We start from the raw sequence: 23,527 nt of genomic DNA, 5'->3' as shown, positions 1-23,527 counted from the left end.
ATGAAAACTTGGCCTGTGCACTACCTCCTCCACCACCTCCTTCGCGTGGTGGGAAAGGCCTTCCCTCCTCTTCCCCCTGCCCCTTAAAAAAAGTGAGCAAGAAGTCGGTGTGTTGGATTTATAGTAAAGCCATGGTGAACATTTATGGCTATTCATTCTTTCCTTTTCTCAAGATTTAGATGTTAAGGAAAGCAGCCTACCAGAGAGATTTTAAAACACAACACAGAAAACCGAGGTGAGGAAAGGAAGTTGCACGGGTGAGGGCAGCGTATTTCCCAGCGTTCGCGCCTGATCAGGATCCCGTTTCCTGCCCTGGCTTGGTGGCAGCTGTAGAGTCCAGAGTTATTAAACTTACCTGAGTATTGTCCGTGGTAACTGGAATTTCCTGAAAAGCTGCAGATGACTATAGGGAAACCCTTGCCTCAGACAGCCTGAGATGTGCCTCCCTTCCAGCTGGGGGACAGGTGCTGAGCAGAACACTGAGCCCAGGGTGCCCCCTAACCTGGTGATCACACTCGTCGTCCCGAGGCCACACACCTACACCCTGCAAATACCCACCCAGAGCCATTCTGCCATAACCATGACCGCAACTGTCCGGGCCCGGTTACCATCTAGGCCTGTTTCTCTATTTGAATAACCCTTTGAAAAGTTGCCGAACTTGATTGAAAAGAAGAGGTCTTTGTTGGTGTTGGCCTACTCTGTCGTCAGCCCAAATTGCTAACTGACATTTTTATTATAGAAAGGAAGTGGAGCAATTCTGAATACGGTAAAAACAAAAGCAAATCCGGCCATGAAGACTGTCTACAAGTTCGTAAGTACTGGTCTTGGTCTCAGGATCCAAACAGATCTGTTCCCTTTGCATGATGACACTCTTAAATGGACGTGATCTTCGATTGCAGAGATGCCTCGGGGCTGCTGCACTATTTCCCAAAGGTCTCAGTGCTCTTACAGTTATTTAGCATTGAGATTTTATGACCAGTTCCGTGACATTTTTAATTTACGGTGTTGCTGTTCACAGTTGCTGCAGTAGAGAAATGAGAGGCTACTGGTTTTAGCTTTTAAAATGGTGGCTAATACAGTACATAGACAGCCCCCCAAAATAAAAAATTAATTAATTAATTAAATGGTGGCTGAAATTCAGGCTGCTCCACACCCACATCCCTGAGACCCAAAGGCATGGTCTGTTGTGTGTTCTGGCAAAGTTTTCCTACGTGTATCCCCATTATTAGGTCAAAATAAAGCAGCTCCTTTGCAGGTTACTGAAGAGTGTTTGTGGTGGGATCCACCCTTTAATTTTTGTCCCAAACTCTTCATCATCTCTCTCATCACTGCCCTATAGGAAATGCATTATCTGTGAGACTCGTGCCCACAGCCGAGTGAAAATAGAACACGTCAGTTCCTGGTGCTCTGTCTTTCACAAGCCTCAAGTATTTTTTCTTGTGATTTCTCTTGCTTGCTAATTTGACCTGGAGCCACTGAAGTGGGGTGGTTTTGTTTTATTTCCATTTTTACTTTTGTTAGTCCTCTCTGTGCTTAAATTGTAGCTATTTTAACAAAGTGGGTGGTTGCCAACAGAACCACACAGGTCTAAAATGACAAGATAAAAGCCAGGGCGTCTGCCAGGATGAGGTTTAGGAAACGGCACTACAGAAACCCCACATTGTGTCTGTTCCGGCCGTTCAGCCCGGGCAGAAAATTGATCCTGAGGCCCTGCCCTGGTGAAATATAATGGATACTCCGAGTCTTGCAGCCGGAAAAGCTGCTGCTCTACTCTTACTGGTGGCTGTCACCAGGCTGCTGAGATAAATAATTATAGAGAGCAGAAGAAGGGCTTTGGAAGGAAAAAAAAATCTGTGCCATCAAAATGCAGAAAATAAAATCTCTGCAGCCTCTTTAAGGGATTTTTTTTTTTCACCTTTTACCGTTGTATTTGTTTTCATAGCCATTATGTTTTCGACTTGATGATCCCATTTTTCCTTCCTTTTTCTAGTAATCAGAGAAGGTGATTCTCGGCGGACTGAAATCAAGCATAGTCCCTGCTGGAAACAGAAAGGGAATCTTAACTTAAATTAATTTTTCATGCAGGCAAAAGATCATGCAAAAATGGGAATAAAAGAGGTGAAAAACCGCTTGAAGCAAAAGGTACTTGAAGTTCTTATTCAAAATGTATAAGCACCGTGTATGAAATGCATGGCCACAAAAAAAGTATGATGTGATCAATAGAGAGCTGTTTGATACAGTGTTGTTAACACACTTCAAAATGCATTACCAGCTGTCCGGGAGTTTTCACACTGTTATAAATATTCACAGACAAAAAACTGTCTTCAAATAACATTAAGACTCTGGCTTAAACCCATAAAGGCAAGCAAGTTCAGAGTTACCACTGCCAGTCTGTCCCTGGCCGGCTCCCCTGGGCCGGAGGTTCACAGGCATATGTAGAAATCCCCTCGGCCTTCCCACCCCCTCCTACAGCCAACCTCTGCCCCAGGGCTGGTGGTAACCTAAACCAAGAAGAATCTCCAGGGAAGTGACTGCCATGGTTCCAGCTTGCACGTGGCCACCGCTCAGACACGGCACAAAGGGTGGGTTTGAGGAGGATACAGCCGGTTGTCCTCGCCGTGGCGGACCACATGGGAGGAGTCCAGCAGTTTATGCTGAAGTCTCTGTGCAGGGAGAGGAGGGCTCTGATTGACTTCTGGGACCATTAGTAAAATTGTATGAAATCCTACTGGCTGCATCCTGGTTAGGATTCCCCCGGTCCGAATCTCTAGACTTGTACAATGAAGTTACTATAACAGAGAGGGCATTTTTATATTATTATGGACGTCATGATTGTTACTATTGTTGCCACCCTTCATTAAGCTCATGCTAAGGGTGGTCCGGGCTAGGAGCTTTCCCTTTTAATCCTTAGAACAAGCCTGTGGGGTATTATTCCCATTTCATGAGTACAGACTCTAGGGTTCAGAGGTGAAGTAATTTGCCCAAGGCCACACTGTTTGAGCCTAGCAGAGCCAGGATTAGAGTCCAGATCCATCCACCTCCGGCGACTGTGCTCTTACCGCTGTAGTGTTTCACACTGCCTTCCTAAAACAAGTGTTCTGCTTTCCAAAAGATATTTGGGATCACTTACTTCATTATCCCCATGCCTCCAGTGTACCACTCTAATAAGGGCCTTTGACTATCTCGGCAGTTTTTAAAAAAATTGAAAGCAGTTTTAATTTTATGAAGTCAGAAAGGACCTCTAACTAACTTGAAATGGTTGAAGGAAATGATTCCTTTCTTTTAATTGGAAAATAATTTGCTCTAAGCATTTAAATTCTTAGTTTCAGCTGAGAGTAAATTTTTAACAGCTGAGGTTCATGTCCTGAAATAAAAACCCTGTAATATAAATCCAGATAGACCTTAAACTGTAGACTCTTGCACCCTGCCAGAGGAAGGCAGGTGGCATTCTTTACTTGGATGTTATTTAAGTCACTAAATATACCTTTTTTATCTCCTATCCCGGTTGCGTGTAGCTGAATTGTATTGCAGATAGAAAATGGAGTGGCAGGGAGGGGAGTTTTTCCTTCCTTGATGTCTGGATCGTAGGCTGTGGTTGGTGTTTGAATATTACCTGCAGTAAGCAAAGAAAGGGGTCCCTCGTCAGGCAAAGGACAGATGCGTCCTCGTTGGTCGGATGTGTTCCCTACAAACCACTAAGCTAGACATCACCTTACCTCCCTACTCGTATGTGCAAGCATTGGCCTTAGAGAATCCCCTTTTTATGATATTTAACATTTCTGCAAATAGCCAGTTAAGCTGAGGTTTTTAAATGTGGTGGTTCAAAGGTTTGTTGAAACAATCTAGATCACTTTCCTTCCACGCCATCTCTCTTTCTGTTCCTTGGTCGTATCTGAAGCAGATGTCTCCCTCCCCTCCCCTTCCCCCTGCCAGTCTTTTCAAGAATAGCTTCAGGAGATAATGTTCTATAGAGAGTGTCAGTACATTTCAGGTGACACAAATGGTGAAGGCATTTTATAGAAATGTGGCTTGTCACCATCGGACTGTTGACAGATCTATTAGTGCACCCTTTTCAATTTTCACTTTTCCCCCCTTCGGTCTTACAGATTTCCACAGACTTGATGTTTTGCAGTTGTTCTTGGAAGAGAGCTATTTTGTAATTGAAACTCTAGCATTGTTCCAGTGTATACAGGACTTGGGGCTCTGGTGCTCTCCAGCTCCCTTTCTTGAGCTAATTTAGGACTTGGCTTCACCTGACCTCTCTCACAGCAGCAGAAAATATTTCCTTGGCTTTTTTGTCTCCCTCCCCTCTGCCCCCTCCCCTGTGCATGGCACCATATCTATGTGGCTGCCCAGTTGCATCTAATACAGATGTCTCAAGTTTGGTTTCTGCCATGAAATTGAGGCAGTTCCCAACAAAGATCCAATTTTCAAATGTGCTGGGTTGCCACCTGGCCTCCTCTAACTCTGCATAGCAATGGTGACCTCGCAGATATAATCAAGAACCCAAGCTTGCCCTCTTCGCTCTCGCCTTGGGTTTGAATTGCAAATAGAAAACGTGGGGCCGACCTGTGGAGAGGTCATCATGGTGTGTGGAGGGTCCATCTCTAATACGACCGAGCAGGGCCCTTCTCCATCCCTTGTTCATTTGTGCTGCAGATTTTCAAAGCATCTGAAATAGGAGCTTTCAGGATATCTGTGTGACCATTGGCAAATAATTGTTAATAGATCCTATAGTGTGGCTTTATTCCGTATCTGCTCTGCTTCAACCCAACAACAAAAAAAGAAGGATGGATAACATATTTCTCTAGATTAATGGAGCAAGGTGGTCAAGTTCTTCTATAGCTTGGCCTCCTTTGAAGTCTGACTTGCTCAAAATTAGGAAGAAGAAGAAATGGCAAAGATGCTACCCAGCCATCACTTTCTAAGGGAGAGTGTAGTGCTTTCATCTGGAGCGCCTCCCTGCCAGACCTGGCCCGCAGACGAGTGCTCGTGGCTGGACTGACTGTCAACAAATTACATCCCGCTGCAGAGCCGGCAAGGCTGGCGTGAGAATGCCCTGTTTTAAGAGCAGTGACCGCGTGTGCATTCCTCACCCACAGGGAGCATTAGGATATTCACATAGGGATGTCCTTTTCTGCCTATTGAGGAAACCCTGAAATTTTTCTCTTTTCATCACTATTAAAATGATTTAACCAAATGGGCCGTTTTTACAAACCTTTGTAAAGTTTCTGAATCTTCGATCTTTAAAAGACAAATCGAGTTTGTTGACAGAGTCTCTGTGATTGAAAGGAGCAGGTTCACAGCTGGTGTCGCAGAGGCTTGAGTTTCTGGCCAAACAGCTCCCATCGAAGGGGGTGAGTAAGCATTCGTGGGCAGGGAGATCCAGGTAGACTCTTGTAGAACAGACATTTTCACACCTTATCACACAACTGTCAGCTCCCTGTCTCCAGACACATTAAAATACACTGCAGCCTCCATCACAGAAATTCCAACTTTGGCTACTCTTTAGATATCAGTATTCATATTTTAATTTGCATTTGCTGTAGTGTGAGGTAGCCTGGAGAAAGAAGGGCACTGCACGAATCTGAAAACGGGGACAGGTAGTTCTCCCGCCAGCGCGGTGAGTCGGAGATGGGAAGGCCTCTGCCTCACACCTGTGGGGACCTTTAGATTCCCCCACCTGGTGATGTGGCATTTGGGCTTCTGAGGCAGACCATCTGGTTCTGTAGGCTGTTCACTGTGTGACCTTGGGTAAGTTACTCGCTCACTCTGAACCTAGTTTTGCTCATGCACAAACTAGGGAAACTACAGATTTTTACTGGATTATTATAAGGATTAGCAGAGGTAATGTGTTTAAACAGCAATGCTTAGTAGCCACTCAGTAAATGAGAGTTTCCGTTCTGTTCCTTTTCTTATATTCCACGTCTGGGACAGCCAGTCTGCCCAAACACCCGTGTGCACCTCCCCTGAGAACATGGGATCACCTCCCTTTAGGTCGTCCGCTTAACCACCAGAAGAATCTTTGTAGCACACAGCTCTGACTGAGTCACTCTTTGATTACAACTTTTCAGAGCTTTCAGAGCTTTCAGAGCTCCCACCTCCTCGGGTGGGGGTGGAATGCCCCGGCCCTGGCCCACCTGCCATTCCTGCAGCGGCCGCTCTTCCCTCCCTGGGCCGCGGTGCTGTACTCGCGCATCTCTGCCTCGTGAAGTCCTGTCCTCAGCTCCTACCCGAGGCCGCTCAGAGCCCTTTTTGCCCTCTGGTCTCCCAAGACCCTGGGTCCCTGCCTCCTGATTTCTCTTGGAGATTCATGTCCAAGGACTTATTGTGTGCTGTGCCTGCCTTCTCCACAGAGGGGCGGAGGTTAGATGTCACTCATGATTTTTGAAAATGGTAGGAACATGATTATTTCCTGACTCTCTTGCTGTACCAAGGGATGGGAACTGGTAGGACCGCAGTTGCTCTGAACTGAGCCGCAGGGCTCTTGGGAAGAGATTTGCCACCCTTGGTGGCCTCTGGTCTACAGCTCTGCCTAGTGTCTTCCTCTTGTGTGACCCTTTAAGTAGGAACGGGTTTGCCCCTCTTGTCAGCTTCTTGGTTTTGCTTTTACAAATGTCATGTAGAAAGTTAGTTTTTTCCTGTTTGCAAACAAAATTCATGTTATTGGGGGAAACTCAACAAATCAGAGGAGGGAAAAGAAAATAGTATCATTTTATAACCTGCATTTTCATTTACTACATCCTGAACATCTCCCAGACCTACTAAATGTTTCTTCCACGTGTCATTGTTTTAAATGGCTACATAAAGTTTTGTCTGATATACGTATATGCACTGTTTAATCAATCTACTGTCGGACACTTACAATTAGTCCCATTTTTTTTCTAGGCAAATATCCTCATAAGTAAGACTTGGTAGTAATTCTTATTATTTAATTAGGATAAACTTCTAAAAATGGAATTAGTGGCCCAAAAGGCATGTACATATTTTAGGTTTTTCACATAAATTGCCAGTTTACATTCCCACCAGAAGAGTATGAGAATACCTATTTCCCAAGCCTTTTGCTGACAGCTAAGTTATTAAATAGTTCTTAGGTCACACCTTTTTTATCATGGGTGACAAAAGTTGCTGTTACTGTCTCCTTACTATGTGTAAGTTCTCTGCTACTGAGTACAGCAGAGGATGTGAACTGGCCCTATTTCTTTCTTGTCTTGGGCTCCTATTCAGCTCCCCGTGGCATCCTAGGAGGAAACAGTTGTCCTTCCCTAAATGGAGGAAATAGTGAAAAAGTTAATATATTGGTGGGGTGAGCGACAGGACTTTATAGGAAATCTTTTGCACCTTTGGATCTTCTAATAAATACAATGAATGTGCAGCACTGCTTTTTGACACTCGGGCACATTTGTGTATTGGACACATTTGCCTTCCAAATGTTTAACTCAGCTTTACAAAGAGATATTGGAGAGCATGTACTAGATTTAAGGCTCTAGGGTAGAGAACCGAGACCCCAACGAACTCTCGATCTATAGGGATGCGAAGGTAAGGTAGCACAAGGCACAGCAGCATCGGATCGCTGTAGCGAGGGGTTTCCAAGGAGAAGGCGATCACGTCTGATGACTTGCCCAGCTCCTTCTCAATTCCCAATACCTTCACTTGTGCTACTGTTATGGGTTAATGTGGTATAAATGCCACGAGTCACATTACTCAGGGTCCCTCCACTTTCCAGCTATGTGGCCTTGAGTAATTTACCCTCCCTGAGCCCTATTTCCTCACCTATAAAAGAGGGATAATCCTATTTACCTTGTGATCATTGTGGGAACTGAGCGTGAGAATGAAGGTCAAGGGTCTGGAAAAGTGCCTGCCGGAGGCGGGTGGAGGGGGGTAGCCGCTCCACTCAGGGAAGCTCTTCTTTTTAGCAGGTGTTCTCTCCCCTTTGCAGGGGGTACGGATCTAACGTTCAATTTGCACGGTGCTGTGACATTTCTCAAAGCTTCCTCATATCTCATCTCATTTAACCCATTCTCCCAGTAGCTTTGAAGTTTGCCAAGCAGGTGGTGTTCTCCCATGGTAAAAATAAAGAGATAGGTGCAGAGAGGTTGAGTGAATTAGAAGGATCTGACAGCTAGTTAATGGTAAAAACAAAACTAGGAGACAGTATTTTTACTTATAAGCTTCAACTAAGACACTTTTCCCAAAACTACCACATTTTCTTTTTTTAAAATAGCTATCACCTTATAGTTTTCAATTAATACCAATATCTTCTCGCCATGTTACCTTGCAGCTCCATTTTTTTCAGCCAAACACAAACACGCACATGGACGCACACAAAATTTTCCCTGCACCAAAGTGTATTTGTTAATGTTTAGTCTTATTCAGCCTCTTGTATCTATCCTCTAGGTACCTCCACCTGGATCCAAAATGCCCCTTTTACCCTTTGTTGCTTTCTGGCACAGAATCTTTGTTCCGCTTGGCCTGAGCACCTTAGGGCAGCCCCTTTCCAAGAGAGCCATTTCTAATTGGCTGTCGGCAGCCTCTTTCATCACTGAGCCTCAGCCTGGCTGAGACTGACCAGTCCAATGTGGGCCACTTGATCCAAGCCCTCCCTGTACAGCCAAGAGGTCATCGTCTCACTTGGTTCTTTGCCAAGCAGTAGAGACTCCGCAGGGCTGGCCTCTCCGGGCAGCCACGATTCCTTAGGAAAGGAGGTTACAGGAGGTAGGCAGCTGGACGCGCACGGTCAGATATATAGTGTGTGTGTGTGTGTGTGTGTGTGTGTGTGTTTCCTGTAGTTTACTGAGTGGCTAACAATGTTTCAGACGCTGTTACATTATCTGTCTCCTTTAATATCTCTAGCTACCGTATCCCCATTTTACAGGCGAGGAAACCAAGGCATAGAGATAGTATATATGTTTCTTCCTTAATGAGTGATTATTCAGTGAGGAACCACTTTCCTCCATGCCCCACCGTTCTCTCTCAGCTGAGAAGTTAAGAGTGACCAATTGTAAAATCTCTTATGTACAGAATTGTGTGAGTATAAAGATTATATATTTTATTGGCCAGAGTGTATATTTATTTTTGCAATGAAAAGAATTAGAAATTGTATTCATTATTTAATTCTGGCTGTGAGTTATTTTTATTTGGTAAGAAAATGATTATTTAAATGTTATTTATTTATACATTTATTCTCTGCCATGTTTCAATGAAAATTTAAGCAACTTTCTTGACTCGAATAAAACATGTGATCCTTGTCACACAAGTGGGCCCATCCATGTTCCAAGGAACCCACGTGTAGAGTCAACTGCCAGCTGCAGTCACCGGAGCCATCACCTGCCTTGTGCACATTGGAGTTTTTCTTTTCCTTATAATTTGACTTCACTCATCAGAAGCACAAATTAAATTTCTGGATTTAAAAATATTTCTTTGGCCCCTAAATATTTCCCAAGTCATGGAGTCCAAACACAGACTTCAATCTTTTCATTCTCTGCCGAAAACATTAGGGGTAGGAAAAAGGGAACACAAATACATGTTCACTAACAGTAACATCATAAGTAAACAAACGTGGAAAAAATGTCCACACTCACAAATAATTAAAGAAATGCAAATTAAAGCAACAATGAGGTCTAATTTTTCACCTATTAAATTAGCAATACATTTTAAAAACGATAAGGCTAAAGAGTGCTGGGAAGCTGGTAACACATCCACTGCTGGTAGTTAATGTAAATTGGAAAGCGGTTTGGTAGAATGAATAAAAAGGCTTAAAAATGTTTGTCTTTTGATCTAGTAATTTCATTCCTAGGGATTTCCATAGAAGAAATGATACAAAAGAAAGAAAAACTGCAATATTTATCACTGGTATTTAGAAAGTAAAAAAAAAAAAAAAAAAAATTTAGGAACAACCTAAATGCCCAGCAGTAGTGGAATGGTTTATTAAATTGTATATCTAATCAATGAAATATTATGCATCCATTAAATTTATTATAATGACTGACACCATGGAGATGCTTATAATATATTGGGGAAAAAACAGGATGTAAAATTATGCATGAGTTGTGATCACAAGTAATTTTTAAATGTCTGCATGTGGACAAAGTGAATATATAAAAATGAAAATAGCTACGTAAGGAAGTAGGATGAAAGATGATTTTTTTTCCTCCCTGTTATGAATTATTATGTTATCTTTGTAAGTTAACATGGATGATTTCGGTTTCTCAAGTCCTTAAAAAGTCAAAGAGCCAAGCTAGCCCTGTATTTCCTCCATCTCCATCGGGAGGAGAGGCTCGGAATGTCCCTGAGGGGGCTCCACTGCAGGCCTCTTAGCTGTGGGGTTGGAGGGAGCACAGGTGCCAGGACCCCGATGCTAACCCCCTACCACACTTCTCCCTGCAGGACATCGCTGAGAATGGCTGTGCCCCCACCCCAGAAGAGCAGCTGCCAAAGACCGCACCATCCCCACTGGTAGAGGCCAAGGACCCCAAGCTCCGGGAAGACCGGCGGCCAATCACAGTCCACTTCGGACAGGTAAGCACCCTGGCCGTTGTACCGGTCTCTTCTGGTTTTGGTTTTTAGCAGCAGCTGTAGCACATACAGCAGACGGTTTTTCATTTCAGCCCTTTAGCAAAGCAACTCGATGGAGTTTTTCACATCTTCAGATGTTTATTTGGTGCAAACATGTTTTGAAGGTGAATTTTCAAAAATTTTAGGGAGACAGCATGGTTCTGGTCATAAACTAGCTCAGCTATTGAATGAAGTCATTAAATGCAGCTGCTGTCTCCCCCACTCCAAGGCACTCCGTTTATGGTGTCTCTGTTAGCTAAGCATCTCATTAGAACACTTTAGCATCCCAGGCCCTTCTTTGCACCTTCAAATAAAAGGCAACAAGCGAAGTCTTAAAAAAATCAATTAGGAGTTCTTTATTAATGTACTTCCTGAAAATCAATATCAGGAGTCGTGCTTCTCAAAGTAAACACCCAAGCTACAATTCTAGAGATCCAGTTCTTTAACCAACTGTTTTCAATGACCTGAGCATTTGAAAAATCGTCTATTTGTTTGATTTTCTTCCCTTAAGAAAGACATTGTACTCTGTATAGAAACTAAAATTTTTTATCCCTTTCCTCTCTGTGGTTATATTTTTGGTTGAAAAAGATTGCATATCCTCCCTTCTCTTGAATCGACTTTTGATTAGCAAAAATCATAATTTTTTTTTTTTTTTTTTTTTTGGTTTCTGAGAAATGGCTCTGTTAACAAGATATGGCTGTAACAAGAATTTATAAAGTTATTTATTTTTAAATTACCTGATTCTTTAACCATTTATTAGATGATGCATGATTGAGATATTCTATATGATTCTTATCCTAAATGTGATTGCTGTTTGACCATGTAAAGGACCTAGATGCCTACGTTTAAAATACTCCTGTTTTTAACAGACATTTTTCACGCGCCTACTATGTACTAGGCATTGAGCTATTTAGAAATGAAGGGAACTTAACGAAATTGTTGCCGTGGGTTATTCCTATAAGGGGTGTGTGGTTGGAACATAAAAATCATTCTTCTCTAATCAATATTTTCAGATAATATATTCATACATTTTTAACTTGGGGAGGTTCACCCCCTTTTCTGTATTTACACTTAAAAGGATATTATAAAAATTGAAATGAAGTGCAAGAAAAAAGCATCCACAGGGCAGTGCTCATTTGGTTAATGAGAATCTTCAAATTGCACTGGCGTCTGCACCCCTGAAGAGCCGCCTCCCCCCAACCCCAGGCTCAGGCCCTGCTGGAGAAACCCGCACCCTGGTTCCCTGGCTGTGTTTGCTGAAAGCACAGCCCCGGTCGGTTGTCGCCAGCATGGCATTCCAGAGTCAGCTTCCTGCCTTCCTTTGTCCTCATTCCTGCACACACTAACCTTCCCATGAAAGGAGCCCCTCGCTGGAGTTTGGAGCCCATTACAGAGAAAGAGGGGGCGGGGGAGAGGGATTTCATGGTGTTAAACATTCCATTTTCGAAACACAAAAAAAGGAGGCCCTATTTGAAATGGAGAAAGACCTTCTTTCCATTTCAGCCAGAAGTAGAGATGCTTTAATGTCATTCCCAGCTAAATGCAGAATAAGAGTATGTGTGTGCGCACGGGTGGGGGATAAACAATTAAAAAAGCCACCCCAAACTCTGTTGAAATAAGAGCTGTCTGTGCCTTCACAGGTCTGCAAACTGGAGAGGATGAAAGTGGCTTTTTTTCCCCGTTTGTCACTTCCCTCACGTGGCTGCCAGAATTATGCAAGTGTACAGGAAGGCAGGATTTTTTTTAATGCATGCATGCGGATTAAGGTCAAGCCCCTAGTATCAGCCATGCAGCGGGCTCTCCCTTCCAGCTGCAGCCGGAGAGCCTACCCACAGCCGCGAGATGCCTTAATTGAGACGTGCTGTCAAAGTGACAAACACATTTGCATACAGTCTACACTCTATTTATTTTCTCTGGAAAGGTCTACAGTCTGCTGTTGGTTGAACATTCTTAATCAGTTTGCTGTATGTGAACTGCCAGCCAGCTCACTTGTGCCGGCCCCTTCTTCATTAGGTGACAGATTAGCTGCAGGAGGGGTGGGGGGACCACAGACCCTTTTCTTTTAACTCTTTCCAGCTTTGCCCCCATGGTTGGTTGTCCTCTAGTCCTTCCCTGGGTGCCTGGTTTGATGAGCCATGGACCATAACATGTAGCATTTCTAGAGCACCTACCACTGGCAGGCATGAGTTTTAGGGACTTGAAATTCTTCTCAAAGAACAATCTTTTGAGTTCCATTTCAAAAATTTTTACCACAGTCTCCTACGTCTGTACTATTTTTTTTTTTTTAACTTGATATTTCTCTTTAAACAGCCTCATACCGGAATCCATACCAATCTTGGCCTCATCTTAAGCAATGACATTGGTAAAATCATAGGTTTGATGTCCTATTCCAAGTTTTTTCTAAGCATACAAAAAAAAAAATTTAAGCGTTCATTCATGGATGACCTAAACCATTCATGTTGCCCCAGCGGTATATATTCTCTTTTTAGAAAATAAAAGACCACTCCCCTCCCCCACCACTGCCCAATAACTTGTGTCCCCTCTGCCATATGCCTTTGAGGAAGGGATCATTAGCCCCATTTTACGGACCCAGAGCTGGAGCTCAGAGACATGAAGGGATGTGCCCAGGGCCACATCACCAGCTCAGAAACCCGGGATAGTCTGCCTTGAGCCCACGCCAGCTCTCTCTCCAAGCAAGGATTTCAGTCATTTGATATGTCTGTTAAAACTGGTGCGCCCAGCAAAATAATCTCTGCTAGCCAGACAGTACACAACTAACCTCAGAAGAGTCCTTGCCTCGGGTTTGCGTTTCTTTGGATTTCGTTCTTTAAGAACACTTAGCTTGCCAGTGGGGATGGAGACTGTTGAGATTGCTGCATTCATCTCTCCACCTTGCAAAGCTGGTGCCGTGCAGCTAACTGGGCAGCTCGGTGGAGACAGGGGTAGCAGGGGCCCTCGGACAGCAGCTCCGCAGTGGGGGCAGGCAAGAGGAGGCTCAGTGTCAGGGCAAGACCTGCCACTGCCCAGGAGAGAAGGTGCTTCCTTGCCCTCTGCCTCAGTAGAGTTTCTCCTTTGAGGCTGTGAGCATCCCCCCACTTAACTATGCATCCATTCATGTATACACTGAGACATACCCTGTGTGAGACAATAAGTCCTCAGTGCCCACCACGCGAGGCACAGTGATGGAGACAGGCCAGCAAGTGGACAGTCCTGACCCAGAGTGACAAGGGCGATGAGAGAGGAGAGCTCAGAGCACCCTGCGGGCCTCACAGAGGCAACCTCTTCCCCCCAGGACCACTCTGCGCAGCCCCAAGATGGACCTAGAATTAGAAGATAACTCTGTCAACTGACTGAACTCCCTAATAATTCATTTGTTTTCTAAAGCAGACATATGTCACACCTCTAAGAGTCTGTGAGGAGCAAAATAAGTGGATTTTTATTAATAGTTTGGCCTCTGCTTCCTTATCATGTATGGTTTCTTCGTAGAGTTCAAAAGTGCCAAATAACTCGAGAACGCCTATCCTACCTTGGCAAATGTTCAGGTTTAGGGAGGCTTTAAATTGCTATTTTCCCCTTCTCATGTTTAGAATCCATTGAGAAGCAAGGCCATTGAGAAGCAAGAGGACAGTCAAATGAGATAAAAATGCCAGCTTTCTTTTATTGATCAGACTGAAAGGAGAATATAGCGTTAAACCTGAGGCCACATGTTGCTAAAACTTCACCTCCGAATTTAAAAGACAGCTCTGCACGCAGGATAAGTGCACGGCGGCAGGCCTTGCCCAGGGCAGAGCTGCCCACTGACTCCCAGCGAGGAGGAGCTGCCACAGGGCCTGTGCAGAGCCGGAAGGGGTGAGGAGCCTGCTTGGTTTCTTCTCGCAAGCTCCAGGGGGAGGCCCTCCTCGTCTTCTGGGCAGAGGTGAGCGAGAGGGCTCAGAGAGCTAAGGATTCCCCCACACTTTCCTCTCCTGGGATGGGAATGGAAATTCCCTCCTTTCCATGGCGATAGGAGGGAGGAGGCTGTGTCCTCCCCAGCAGGGCCAGGGCACCCTCGGCTGGAGTATGCTGCCTTGACCTCCTTCTCGTCTGGGGAATAGCCGAGGTAGCTCCCCCCGGCCCCCACCATGGAAACCGCTTGCTCCCTGCATTTAATAAGATGGGCAGGACACTAGATGCTTCCACATCTGTGCTCACTGGCTTAAGTCTTTGCCATGAGCTGGTGAGGAAGAAGGTGTTCTGCCCACCGTATCAGTGAGGACGCACACAGGGACAGCGCTGCCAGGATGGGTAGTTAATTCCCACTCCAAAGCCAGTAGCAGCACCTCTGCTTCTCTTGGCCACGCACAGCTCTCCCGCCTGGCTGGGGGAAAGGGCTGACTGTGCAAGGCCAGTGACACTGGACTACAGTCCTGGGTGCAGACGACCAAAGCTCTGGGCCTCAGCCAGGACCAGGCCTTCCCAGGAGCCCTCCGTTGCGAGGGGGCAGGACAGGCTCCCCTGAGAACATCACGGCAAACCCCTTCCAGGGCCTCCTTCTTTGTGTTTCCCCCAAATGACTGATCCTGCAAACAAAGTAGTTGCCTACCTTCCAGTTTGGTAGATTCCAAAATTGTGTATTGAAAGGTCCCTCTGTTGTTCTTCCATGTAAGCAAAGGTTTCTAAACCTCTTTAATGTAAAGTTTGAAAAACTGGTTAAACCAAAGCCAAAACCAGATGCCACTGTGGTTTCCAGAGAGCTGCGACAGAGAGGTTGGTATACCACCCCCAGGAGCAGCTCTCGGGATGTGGTTGCCAGCTTCTCTGTGCATGCGGAGAATTTACAGGCCTCAGCCGGGTCATTTAGTGCCAGTCCCGTGCTAGGCTGGAGAAGGCGCCAAGCCAGGAAATGCCTCCTCAGCACCCTTGGCTCTGAGTGCCCTGAGAAGTTCCTTCTGCCTCACTGAGCTTGGAAGTCACGCGTAATTCCCTTCCATTCAACCGTGGCCTGCCCACCACCTCCAGCAGGTGTTCTCCAAACCCCAGGCCTCCAGTCTGAAAGTACACTCCCCACCAAACTCCCTCCTTCCCCCCGTCTCCCACCGCAGAGCGCGGCACCGCTGTCCAGAGCCTGGCTGCACCCACGCCCTCCCCAGAGCCTCTCTCCTGAGCACTGCTGTGTCCTCTGCTCTCGTCACCTCTGCCACCGCTTTGGTGCAGGCTGTGTAATCATCGCCTGAGCTGTTCTGCAAGCTCCCGGCTGGCATCCCCACTGAGTGCGCACATGGCCTTGCAGGCTCCACCTGGAGCATGCTCAAGTGGCTGTGTAGCCTCTGCTTCTGGTCTCCCCTAAAGACTCTACCTCCCCCTTGGCGTGGCATATGAGGCCCTTCCTGATCTGCCCGTCCAACCCTAGAGCAGGTCCCTTCTGTAAATTTTCCCGACTCCCCTAGGAAAAGTTGGTTACTCCTGTCTTTGTGCTGCCCCAGAACTTTGCACGTGCCACACTTATCACACAGCCTGGCGATCGTTTCTTTAATGCTTGTCTCCAGATGAAAACAGGAGCCTCGTGGAAGCGCACTGTCCTCCACGGGGCCTGGCACTGAGCTGGCAGTCAGTAAACTCCCTGGGGTTTTATTATTGGTGTGGATGTTTAAATTAAGCAATGATTGATTGTTGTTTAAGCACTCGCTGTGTGTCCAGCAAGTTATTTGGTTTCATTTCAGTTGCTATGTGTGTAATTCTGTTCATTTGAAGAAGAAAAATGAATATTCCATTAGTGGTCAAAAACGATTTCCAAGTTCACTTTCCATAAATAAGGATTCTGTTTCCAAGTAGAAACAGCTTTGTATTGTAGAAATTTAGATCCTATCTCATTTTATTTTCTGTGTTTTTATGAAGTCCTCAGGTTACTCATATATGCCCCGGGAAGGGAGGGGAGAGGGTAAAGGCAGAGGACTGGGACCCCCCCACCCCGTGCCCCAGGGATGGGTAGACCCGTGCCAGGAGCAGGCGGTGGAAAGGGCAGTCAGGAGAAGGGAAAGGACTGTCATGCCTTGAATTACATCAAATGAAGCAAGCAACGGGATCAATTAGGCATAAAGATTTTATTTGTAAGAAACTAAGATACACAACCTAATGCAAAGTATGAACCTAACTTGGATTGTGTTTTTTTAAAGACATTCATGGGAAAGTTGGAAAATTTGAAGATGGACTAGAATGTTAGATGATATTATGGAATTATTGTTAATATTATGGTTTTGTAGCGGTTTATCGCATTCCTGGGAGAAGCATGCTGAAGTATTAGGTTGGTGCAAAAGGAATTGCAGTTTCAGACCATGAATTTTCAATCATTATGACTAGGCTCAAACACATCTTTATTAATCAAAACAGGAACCATTATAATCAACATATTTTTGCCAACGAGAAGAAAGTTTGTTTATTCCTGTACATAAAAATCCACACTTTGGGATTCTATGAACTCTTGGAAAGCGTTTTCTGCGTCCTGCCGGTTGTGGAAGCGTTTTCCCTAAAAAAAGTTGTAGAGATGCTTGGAGAAGTGGTAGTTGGTTGGCAAGAGGTCGGGTGAATATGGCAGATGAGGCAAAATTTTGTAGCCCGATTCATCCAACTTTTGAAGCATTGGTTGTGCGACCACGTGCAGTTAGGCGTCGTGGTGGAGAAGAATTGGGCCCTTTCTGTTGACCAGTGCCGGCTGCAGACATTGCAGTTTAGGTGCATCTCATCGGTTAGCTGAGCACACTTCTCAGATGTAGTGGTTTCGCCCGGATTCAGAAAGCTGTAGTGGTTCAGACTGGCAGCAGACCACCAGTGACCATGACCTTTTTCTGATGCAAGTTTGGCTTTGGGAAGTGCTTTGGAGCTTTTCTCAGTCCAGCCACTGAGCTGTTTGATGCCAGTTGTATATAATCCACTTTCATTGCACATCACAATCCAATCGAGAAATGGTTCATTGTTGATGCATACAAGAAGAGAAGATGACACTTCAAAACAATGATTTTTTTTTATTTTTGGTCAGCTCATGAGGCACCCACTTATCGAGCTTTTTCACCTTTTCAATTTGCTTCAAATGCCAAACGACCATAGAATGGTTGGCGTTGAGTTCTTCTGCAACTTCTCTTGTATTTGTAAGAGGATCAGCTTCAATGATTGTTCTCAGTTGGTCATTGTCAACTTCCGATGGCAGGCCACTGTGCTCCTCATCTTCAAGGCTCTCTTCTCCTTTGCAAAACTTCTTGAACCACCACTGCACATACATTTGTTAGCAGTTCCTGGGCCAGATGCATTGTAGATGTTGCGAGTTGTCTCCACTGCTTTCCGACCCATTTTGAACACTAATAAGAAAATCGCTCGAATTTGCTTTTTGTCTAACATCATTTCCATAGTCTAAAATAAATATAAAATAAACAGCAAGTAATGTCATTAGCAAAAAATATAAAGCAAGAGATGCACATTAAAATGATATATAACCACATTTATTCAAGATTGTATTCCAATAGCAAACAGCAAATTTCAACAGTGGTAAAATTGCAATTACTTTTACACCAACCTAATATTTAGGGGTGAAGTATCAGCATGCCTGAAACTTACTTTCAAATGGTATGGCAAAAAATTCCACACATGTGCGCATGCACACACACACACACACACACACACACACAACATCCATTCATAGAGACAGAGAGAGAAAGCAAATATAGCCTCCATCATCCCCAAAATTTAACTGCTGAAAGGCAAGTGCTGATCAGTTTCTGGAGGCAGTGAGGTAGAGTGGTTAAAGATTTTAGAGCTGGGCAGCTCTGGACTTAAATTTCAGCTCTGTCACTAATGAGCTGGTGACCTTTGGTAAGTTGCTGAGCCTCAGTGGAATTCAGTTTCCTCATCCTTAGAGTAGGGGTGATAATACCCACATCATAGGTTGCTGTAAGGATTAAATGAGATATTGCCTCGAAGTATCTAGCTCAGAGCTGGCACGTAGGCCCCGGGTAAATACCAGTCTCTTTCCCCGGTGGGCGAGAGTGGAGCTGGCTGTCAGTCACCGGCCGGTGCAGCCTCCCGCCCAGCCCTGTCCACCCAGGGTGTGGCCGTCATCTTGGCTCTCAGAACATGCATTCCCCCACAGGCTGCCCTCCTGGTGCATGCTCATAACTGACCTGTGTCCCTACAGCTCTGGGTGGGAAAGGCAAAACCTAAGCCCAGAGGACACCGAGCATCCTGGTGCCGCGGGAGAGTTGCTGGTGGCACGGCCAGGACCTGGCACCACAGGAGCAGATAATGCTGCCCAATCCTGACTCAGATGCGTGAAAAGAAGGAGCCACGGGCAGTTGGGGCAGAGGGCACCAGGCAGGCATGAACAAGCAAACAAGCCTTGCAGTCTGCAGTCCAAAGTCACTTTCTTGGCCTAACTCAGCCACTCGTGGTCCACCAGGCAGAGCTCCCTGCATGCCGCTCTTTTAAACCTTGTTGTTTCCAAATTGTATTTCCCCTTTTCCATTGCCCCCTTTTCTGCCCTTTTTAACCATGTCTTTGTGTGGGAAAGAAGAGCTACTGTGGCGGTCTCCCCACTCCATTCCCCCAGCTCCTCCTGCTCTGATCGACCCTCTGGCCAGCTACAGGGTGACGGAGACACTGTCCTGCCTTCGGTCCTGGTGAGATGGCTGTCCAAAGTTGTTTCAACTCATTCACTGCCATGACCAAAAGCAGTGTGGCCCCTAATTGGTGGTAGTTTGTCAGGTCTCCCTGTCAAGGGTGGCTGGCTAGGCCTGTCTTTCCACGTGCACTCGCCTTTTCATGGCCCAGGCTAGCCCAGAGACAGCTTTCTGATGAAAGGTTAACAAGGCTGGGCTGTGTTCCTCTGAGCAGATATATTCGATTTCAGGAGGAAAAACTTGCCAATCAAAAAAGAGAAATCAGATTCTGGAAATTCATAAGGATGGAGTTGAAATTCGGGAGCTGTCTGATTAGGCATTCAGCATTGCCTTGTCAGGTAGTATTCCTCTTGTTACAGGGAGCTGGAGAAGGCCAGAGAGCTCAGCAGTGGGGCTAGAGCTCCTGATGTGTCATGGAAGGACTGAGAAATGTCAGTGGCCTACTGCAAATCCAGGTTCGAGGTAGCAATTTGCTTTCTAACCTACACCACCTCCATGCAGCACAAGCTAAGGATGGCTGCAGAAGGGCCAAGATCAATCGCCCTCCCAGCCCTCCCCGCCCTCTAGCACTTGAGCACTTTAAGGTCAGTTTGGGCACCTCACACGTGCTGGGCCTAAGAGCAGTTGTGGGGGGCCATGGGATGCTCACCACCTGCCAAGGCCCCGCGCCGAGACCTGAAGAGATGGGTCTCTGTCCCAGCTCCAGGCACCATGCTAGGCCATTCCCATAGGTTAGCCTACTGAACCCTTCCAGCCACCCTGTGAGGGTCTCAGGTATTACCCTCTCTTGCAGAGGATGAGACAGCTCCAGAGGATGGGGACTTAGTCAAGTTATACAGCTCAGAAGCAACAGGATTCAAAGCTTTGTTGTTTATTCTAAAGCTCGAGTTCTTGCCCAGCTTTGTGCTAAGAACATGGTAGTTTCCTGCTGGGCTTGTAGTGATGGAGCCAGAGCAACAGCCGGGGCAGGTGGCCGGGATCCCAGAGGGTGGGCCACAAGTAAGCCTTTGTTCTTGGTTTCCTTATAGATCTCAGGCCCTCCTTAATGTTTCTGGGTCTCAATTGGAACCAAGACAAGTAAGCTGGCATCCTGCACCTGGTGTAGACTCTGTACATCAAACCCACCATTAGACACCAAAGGCATGCTGGATGCTTTTCTGGTGTGTGCAAGGGAGTAGAATACAGGATAAAAACTGGGCATGTATAGGAGTTAGTATTGGGGGTATCAGGTGCCAGTCCAGCCCCAGAGACTGGGGTCAGAGCCTATACTACATTTAGTAGCAGCTACATTTAGTTTGGGCACTTTGAGTTGCAAGGACACAAAACCCAAAAGAGAAATTGTCATCTCATACTAGCTTCAGGTGTGGCTTAGTATCAAATCACGTTAATCAGACCCCAGTTTTTTGCTGCATTTCTTGGCTTTGCCTCTTCCGCTGGGACCACTCTCAGGCAGGCTTTCCCCTCCTGGTGGCAAGATGGCTGCAACAGCCCCAGACCACATCCTTCCAGGTGCAAGAGCTGCAGGAAAGTGGGTGTCATTTCCTAGTAACTCCCACACAAGGCATGGGATTCCCTCCCTGAACCAATGTTGATTGTGTGTCCATTGGAACTATTTATTGTGGCCAGGGGTTTTCTGTGTGCCACAGGTAGGGCCCTACCTGACGCACATACCTGAGAGGTGAAGAAAAGGTAGTTTCTAGAAAGGAAATCAGGGAGCCATTATCAAAAGAAGGGAGAGGCTCGGGGGTGGTAGCTCATGCCTGTAAGCCCAGCACTTTGAGAGGCCAAGGCAGGAGGATCACTTGAGGTCAGGAGTTCAAGACCAGCCTGGGCAACAGAGCAAGACCCCATCTCTACAAAAAATTTAAAAAATAGCCAGACATGGTGGCGTGTGCCTGTAGTTCCAGCTACTTAGGAGACAGAGGCCAGAGGAACACTTGAGCCCAAGAGTTCGAGGTTGCAGTAAGCTATAATCACACCACTGCACTCCAGCCTGTGCAACAGAGTGAGACCCTATCTCAAAAAAGAAAGGAGAGCAGATCAGATTGATAGTGTGCACAGAAGCCAAACAGGAGACACTGTACCAGCCCCTTGTCCACTTGTCTGACAGCAGAGAAAGGTTCATACCCAGAGCTGTGTGGATTCTGGAACCAAGAGAGCACACAGGGCTGAGAGTCAAGGTCAGACATCAGCCAGGGCACCAGATAGAGAGGGACAGAAGAGAAAAAGCGGTTGGTGCATGGCAGGCCAAGGAGGTACGAGCCAGGAGTCCCAGGTCACAGGCATGGGCACAGCTGTCTGCAGTCACCTGCAATAGCATCTGGGAAGGGAGTGTGGAGGGTCAGCTGCAGTCCCAGGGCCAGGAGTGAAGAAGGACAGAAGCTAAGAGCCTAGGTCATTCGTTCAGCAAATAATCACCGATGCCTACTCTGTGCCACCTCTGTGAAAACAGAGATAACGACATGGTCTCATAGCCAGTGGTTCAGCTTAATCCTGATGGACAGAACCCATCCAGTAGTTTTGAAAGGCCCAGATCTATGCTGTGCAATCATGCCATGGGGCATCTCAAAGTCCCCTTTTTGTTCGTTTTATACTCCAACAAGTTTGGTCCTCAGGGTGGTTTCCCTGCCAGCGTCCTCAGGAGGTGCCCGTCGTCTCACTGTTGAGTTGCTGGAGATCACTGAAAAGTAGACGTTTCGTTAATAGCCTTGCTCCTCATCTGCTTTAAGGACTGGCAGGGAGCTTGATTTCCTTGGAGGGGGGAGCAGCGTCTTCAGGCGGGGTCTCAGATACCTGGGGAAGGTTCCAAGTCTGAGAGACTAAACGCAGAGGCTGTTCTAGGCTGGGGTGGGGTGGGGTGGCAGCCGACCTGCATGGTAAGCTCCAGAATCCCCTGCACCTGGCCCAGGCAGTGCCCGCTTGCTATCTCCAGCTGCTTGCAATGGACAGTTCTCACCTTTTATTATAAGTCATTCCTTTGGCCCAAGGTATGGTCTCCAGCAAGGCTCAACTAAATCACACAAGGAATGGAAATTGGGCGGGCTGGCTGCAACATGGCTGCTTGAAGTACGGAGTCCAGCCAGGGAGGGGTGTCTGAGCTGGGCTTTGTGCTTGTTCTCCCTTCCCTTAGATGGCGCCCCTCTCTGCCTCCGGCCTGCCTCTCGCTACACTCTGCGAGGAGCACAGGGGTGCTCCACCTGTTTCTAGCACCACCTTCGTTCTGGAGGCTGCAGGTTTCCATTTCAGCTACTAGAACATCTTAATCTCCCTTGGACTTCCCAAACCTGCCCCACCCCGGCTCCGTCAGGGAACCCATACATCCCTCATATCCGTGGGGTCCTGTGTCTCTCTCCCTGACTGGGCTGTGTGGCACAGGGGGTGTCAGAAACATTAGCAGGTATTGAGATAGGCCCGTCAGCCCCCCAGAACGCGGGGCCCTCTCCAAGCTTCCCTCCCCAGGTCGCTGATTTGCCTGGATGGTGGGGAGGACGTGCCTGGCCTTCAGGGCCCTGCCAGAAGTCACCACCCCCAAGCCCACCCTGACCACAGCTGGGCCTTCTGCGTTGGAGGTCCCTGCCGTCCTCCACTTCTGGCCAGCTCCTGCTGACCCTGCAAGACTCTGTGAAGTGTCCCTGCCCTGGGCAGAGTCCCTTCCTCTCCTCTAGTCCCCAGCACTTTGTCTTCCTTGGCTCACACGCTCTTCACGGGTGTCTGCTCCAGGCCAGACCCCGCTGGGTGCTGGTGGACCCAGAGATGAATCAGCCCCTACCATCTCTACTGCCAGGAGTGTCCTTCTTCTTCTGTTCTGCCTGACAAAATCCTGCCAGCCCTCCCAGGCCCTGTCAAGCCCCTCCCCTGACAAGCCCTGCCTGTCTCCAAGCCAAGTCATTCCCTCACTGCTCCGGGCCAGCACTGTCCCTGCACCTGCTTGCTGGCGGAGCTTTTATACACTCTCCTCAGACAGGGACAGCGTTGGCCTCATCTCTGTATCCTTGGCATCCTCACACAGGGCCTGGCACACACTAGTTGCCCAGGGAGAGTTTGCGGAATGAGAGTGGAGAGTGAGTGGATGCAGGAAGGGGTGAGTCAGGGACGAGGTGAGGGCAGGTCTGCTCACAGCTGGTGCCCGTGAGCAGCCAGTCCACTCAGCAGGGCAGGAGAAACCCCAGAAAGTGGGTGGCTGCTGTTCTGCTGCCCTATTCGCTTTAGAACCTCTGTGTGCAGTGCCATGTCGTGAGTGACAGGCTTCCTGGGTCCCCGAGTCTATCCACCTTCAACAGTGTGACAACAGGGCCTCTTTGCCAAGAGACTGACCAGAGCCTAAAAACAGC

The 23,527-nt window shown here is 46.9% G+C and overlaps 1 protein-coding gene across 11 annotated transcripts in view; it reads left to right on the top strand.

Annotated features, from left to right (window-relative positions):
* Nucleotides 1–23,527, top strand: part of DENND1A (DENN domain containing 1A) — a 499,384-nt gene that overhangs the window by 433,907 nt on the left and 41,950 nt on the right. For 10 of the 11 annotated variants that reach the window (XM_069476764.1, XM_069476762.1, XM_069476766.1 and 7 more), the window contains 3 exons: nt 740–811; nt 2,086–2,142; nt 10,387–10,518. In XM_069476764.1, coding sequence (XP_069332865.1) covers nt 740–811; nt 2,086–2,142; nt 10,387–10,518 — 261 coding nt within the window. Of the gene's footprint in view, nt 1–739; nt 812–1,990; nt 2,017–2,085; nt 2,143–10,386; nt 10,519–23,527 lie in introns of those variants that run through there. The other variant, XM_069476768.1, reaches the window with a different exon arrangement.

This window comes from Eulemur rufifrons, chromosome 7 (genome assembly GCF_041146395.1).
Source record: "Eulemur rufifrons isolate Redbay chromosome 7, OSU_ERuf_1, whole genome shotgun sequence".
Classification (NCBI taxonomy): domain Eukaryota; kingdom Metazoa; phylum Chordata; class Mammalia; order Primates; family Lemuridae; genus Eulemur; species Eulemur rufifrons.
Note: the sequence above shows the minus strand (reverse complement) of the source record. Positions and strands in the feature narration are given on the sequence as shown.